Genomic DNA, 5,240 nt, shown 5'->3' on the forward strand with positions numbered 1-5,240 from the left:
AATTTTTTTATTATAACGAACGATTCAAGTGTTCAATAATATTATCGACTAGAAAGTGTTTTAAATCATATTGATGTAAATTATTTAAACAATTTATAATATTTGTATAGGAAACGAGGATAACACAATTTTCTTTAAAGGTTCCTATGAGTATCGCATGTATAATATTTGCGATAATTCAATTATAAGTAACGTGTGTAGCTATACATATGCAAGATAGGTTATTCGTTATTGTGTTAAATACATAATAAGTGATTTCTGGTCATAAAATTGTACAATTAATAATATGTTCTTAATTATATGTAATTTATACTAACATTATTATTACAATAATTATTGAAAAAAAAGGTTTAAATTGTATTATATAGGTACCTAGGTAGATCTTCCTTAGGAAAGCTAATATACGCTTATAATGTACTATGATTGTAGACAGACTACTGAAAGATATATTATGTTGTTATTTATTCCTCGTTTTCCAACAGTATATTGATATTATAACGATAGACATTCGGAACGAGACTAATCACGTTTTCAACATTAAGTTGGCGAAACTTCTAGGATTGTATCAAATATTGGATCCGGGGGCACTAAAATGTCGTGGTCGAAACATCTATCACATTGTCACGTCGTGCCTTTTGCTGTACGCGTGTCTCATATCGACGATTTTGATCATCAGTGGTCTGTACTATTGTACCAATATACCTGTAAGTATAGATTATTTTTGGAAATCAGTAACCACGATTTACGTAATCTACAAGACGTGGATCATCATCCACTACTCGAACGACGTATGGAATTGTTTGTCGATCACGCGGTACGATTTGACATCGTTAACCGACCGGAACAGACACATACTGGATCGTTGGCGAGAACGCTTGGCGTGGTTAACGAACATATATGTGATCATGTATTGCATGACTTTAGTACTTTACCTTGTCATTACCTTAGCCTTCAGTGAAGTTAAATCAACAGTCAAAAACCGTGATGGTTCAGTCGGGTATTACCGCCAGAACGCATTGAATTTATATTTAATCGCAACTGACGACACGTACAACGTACACTATTATACGTTTTACTTCATCGAGGCATCGTTCGTCGCTTTTATAACATTATATTTCCTTATATTCGATGTTCTTATGGTTACACTGTGCTTTGGTATGTGCTGCCAGATGGAAATAATTTGCTCTGCGTTCAAATCGGTTGGACACAAATTTGTTACTGACCCTCATTCCCCAATCGGTGAGTACGAAATTTTAGGCTTACCAAAATGTGAATACATACTACTCAGTTGAATGGGGTGGTTTGAAACGTTAGAATTTAGAAAAATTGAAACAATAACTCCAATCGTTCGGTTCGAGTTTTAGTTGAACCTAGTTTGGAATTCAATAGTTAATAAAAACGCCAATAAAAAATTGGAACTCGACATACGGTTTGAATAAAAAATGTTATAAAAATGTTATATTTTATATTTTGGTGCAACATAAAACTAAAAACTTCGATTCGTACTTTATTTCAAAATCTCCACTGTAGTTCAGTTTGGTATCAAAGAAAATGTTTAGTACGGGTTCAGTTTAATGTTGAACATATCTTTCGTTTCAACTCCGATTCTACAAACTATTAAAATTTTTAGTTGAAGACCAAATTTTTGAGTTTGACCCACCTCTAGTATTTCTTATACATACACATTTAAATACATAGTTTTTATTTTAATTCAATTGATTAGCTTGTAAAGTAGACTAATTGTAGGTTTAGTTTAATTAAAAGTTATTATTTTTTAAAACATATTTTTTTGAAATTTTTCACATTTCAAATTAGGTATCTTTATTATTTTGATATCTTATATTGAAATATATTTGTATGATTGTATATTCCACAGATGATATTAAAAACCAAACATCTAATGAACACGATTTAATATATGATGAATTAAAAACAATTATAATGGATCATCAAGTAGTCATGAAGTAAGAGTTAATTTTATTTATTTATTGTATTATTATTATTAATAATTACATTTTAACAGAAAAATAAATATAAGATAACTAAATGAGCATGCACATAATCATTACCTAGGTATTTAAGTATACATACTATTATCGAGGATAATATGAGTAAAGACTAAATAATTCATATTATAAAATAAACTATCAATATTGTTATATACCTAACATAGTATTATTGAAACTAAATAATAATGAAACAAGAAATAAATTATTTTTCTATAACTGTTAAAGTATTAGACTTTTCTTAGTTTCATGGCATGTGATATTTAATATAACACAATTTACAACCGTAAAATCTTCTAACTTTTAGGTTTTGCCAATTTCTGTAATTTTTTTAAATCACATACGATTTTGACATTGTACATTGTACAGCTAGTGGCAGGCAAATTCACATTAGTACGTTACATGTGTTTAGAAAATTATTGATCAAAAAATGTATTGAACCAATTAGTTTGAAAATAAAATTTCTTCTTGTTGGGGCAAGGTGGACCATTAGTCCAGTTTCACCGAGGTTTTATAAAATAAAAATTAATAATTAGGTACCTACTGGATAGTTGCATAATTATGAAAATTGTTTATTACAAATAAGAGTATTTTTATTTTATTTGTGGGTTGTAAATGTCTAAATACAATTTATACATTTATATTTAAAAATAAATAAAATAAAATAAAAAAACTTCTTAGAATCCAGTTTAATTTTATAATGTTTCAGGACATTTTAAAAATTGATCAATTCGTTTTTTTTAAATTCCTGAACGTCATCAAAATAGTACGACATTTTCTTTTATTGCATCAAAGTAAAATACTATATAATATAGTATACTAAATATATGGGGATAAATACACTATTTCTGACACTTGAGCGATGAAAGGTTGAGTGGTGCTTCGAAATGTTAATAATTGGTTTTCGAATGTGTGAATTCATTACCTTTAGTTAAGCCAAATGACTTAACACAGCACTGTCATTCTTTTTTTCAGGAAATATGAAGATTTTCTAACAATATTTAGACGAGTGATGTTGTTACACATTTTCGTATCCTCATTTACGGTCATCTTGCTTTGGTTTACATTCATAATGGTAACAATTACGTAATACTTAGATAACAATAATATTGTTCTATCTATTTAATATGATTTAATATTTAAAATATTTATAGTATTGCTTATTTTATGATTACAAATTTTAACTAAAAACGATAAATGTACTTCTATCATATGAGTGCAGTACTTCGATGCAATAAAAACAAATTGTGCTATGACATAATATTATCATATTGTTAATAGTTTCCCCACTTACTGCATAATGTGAAGGACTTGGAACAAAACTATTTTTTTTTATCCTTTATGTTAATGCTAATAAAAATAATATATCGTTAAATTAGGCATTATGATTAATCGTTTTAAATAATCCACTGGCCATATCCATACAAAATTTGTATAATATTAAATTCGTTTATGTTAATGTGTGCACAGTATTTATGAACTAAGTTAGGAAGTGATAATTAATATGGATTAAAATGATACCAGAGTTTCTCCAACGATGATAGATTTAAGACTTCGGATGTTATAATAATAAGAATGATTTGCGAAATTCCATCAATATTGTTTCAAATATATATGATGTGTTATTTATTTGGCAATATTAACGATCAAGTAATTTGAAATGCATTATTTATTTAGTATTATTTATCAATTGTTAATCTGGCATGTATGTCTTGTATATATTATTTATTCAATAAAATGTTACATATACATTTTTGACATTAAATATAGACACCATAGGTACATTATAAAGTATACAATTCTGTAAATCATACAATTTTTATAATATGAACCTACCTACACAATTAAGAAAAAGTATTGAATTCGATAATTTTAGAACATTGTTATTATTGAAACTTTTTTTTTTTATCATAGAAAGATGAAATTATATTCGCATTGTACAGTAGTAATTGGACCGAAATGGATATGAAATGTAAAAAGTTGATATTATTGACAATGCAATTGAATAATGCTAACCAAATAAAATTAAAATTTACTAGAACAAAAATTGTAAACTTGGAAATGTTTTTTAAAGTAAGTGCTTAAAAAAAAATTATTATTATTTAATTAGTATTATAACATTTTAGTCGAATGCATTTATGAATCTATAGTATTCTGCAATCATAAACCCTAACTTTTAAATTTAAGTTTCATTCAAATTAAAGAAATATATTATAAATAAATTATTTAATTATTACAGTAGCTAATATATATTATAATATAATAAGAAAATAAAATGTAATTGTGTTTAAAAATTATAACAAATATTATATTATATTATATTATAGAGTGAAGTTTCGAGTTTCAAGCTGTTCATGATTTAAAAATCAAACTTATGTTTATTTATATTTATTGAACATAACATATTTTATGAATCTAATTTCAAATTATATAATAATATTTATTATACATGCTGATTTCTATATATATATATATATATATTGCTACATATAATTACTAATTATTACACTAGGAGCTGAGTCGTTTTTTTATCGAATGCAATCGTTGCATTCAAATCGAATACTGTAATAATACACTATCCTGTCCGAGGACGAAAGGGACGATGGAAAAAATTCCAACACCTCTGACAAACTCCACCCCACTGCACTTACCTTTTGTTTTGGAAATGATTATTAATATTTTTCTTTTTATTTTGCAGACAATGGGTCATTGCTACACAGTTATTTCGGTTTTAGTAAATCATATACAAACTAAGAATGAATAAGTTTTGTTCATTTTTATTTTAAACGTAGTTATTTTCATTTCATCGTTGCTTTAATGATTATTTTATTGTCTAGTCGAATTTAAATATATTATAAAAATAATCTAGTTCTTATGATTACCTAAATAATTACATATTACCTACTTCTTAGTTATTACTTATTACGTATTATTGTAGTTTATATAAATAAATAATTATGATTATGTATCTAGTAGTTCACACAGAGTTTATTGTAAATCATATAAATAAGATATTTATATTTATTAGTATATTGTTTTGGGATCCTCGAAAATTTAGCTCAGTCATTTTAGTGCACGTCAATTATTCAGCGCAAGGCATGTGAGTGCATCATACGACATGAACACACAAGACAAGTCAACGCTTCATGTTTAATAAAATATACTAAATCAATTGGTATAAAGATAACAAATAATATAACAAAATAACAAATTAAAATAATGTTAAAAATGTTA

General features: G+C 26.2%; 1 protein-coding gene across 1 annotated transcript; it reads left to right on the forward strand.

Moving 5' to 3' along the window:
• The first annotated feature begins 384 nt into the window (after nucleotides 1-384).
• On the forward strand, nucleotides 385-4,823 carry LOC107882930. Its single transcript, XM_029492779.1, has 6 exons — nucleotides 385-1,239; nucleotides 1,877-1,964; nucleotides 2,982-3,081; nucleotides 3,531-3,656; nucleotides 3,921-4,079; nucleotides 4,705-4,823. Exons 1-6 carry the CDS (start codon nucleotides 420-422, stop codon nucleotides 4,768-4,770), a joined length of 1,359 nt encoding a protein of 452 aa, XP_029348639.1. The 5' UTR covers nucleotides 385-419; the 3' UTR covers nucleotides 4,771-4,823.
• The last annotated feature ends 417 nt before the right edge of the window (nucleotides 4,824-5,240 follow it).

The sequence above is a fragment of the Acyrthosiphon pisum genome, chromosome X (genome assembly GCF_005508785.2).
Source record: "Acyrthosiphon pisum isolate AL4f chromosome X, pea_aphid_22Mar2018_4r6ur, whole genome shotgun sequence".
Taxonomy (NCBI): domain Eukaryota; kingdom Metazoa; phylum Arthropoda; class Insecta; order Hemiptera; family Aphididae; genus Acyrthosiphon; species Acyrthosiphon pisum.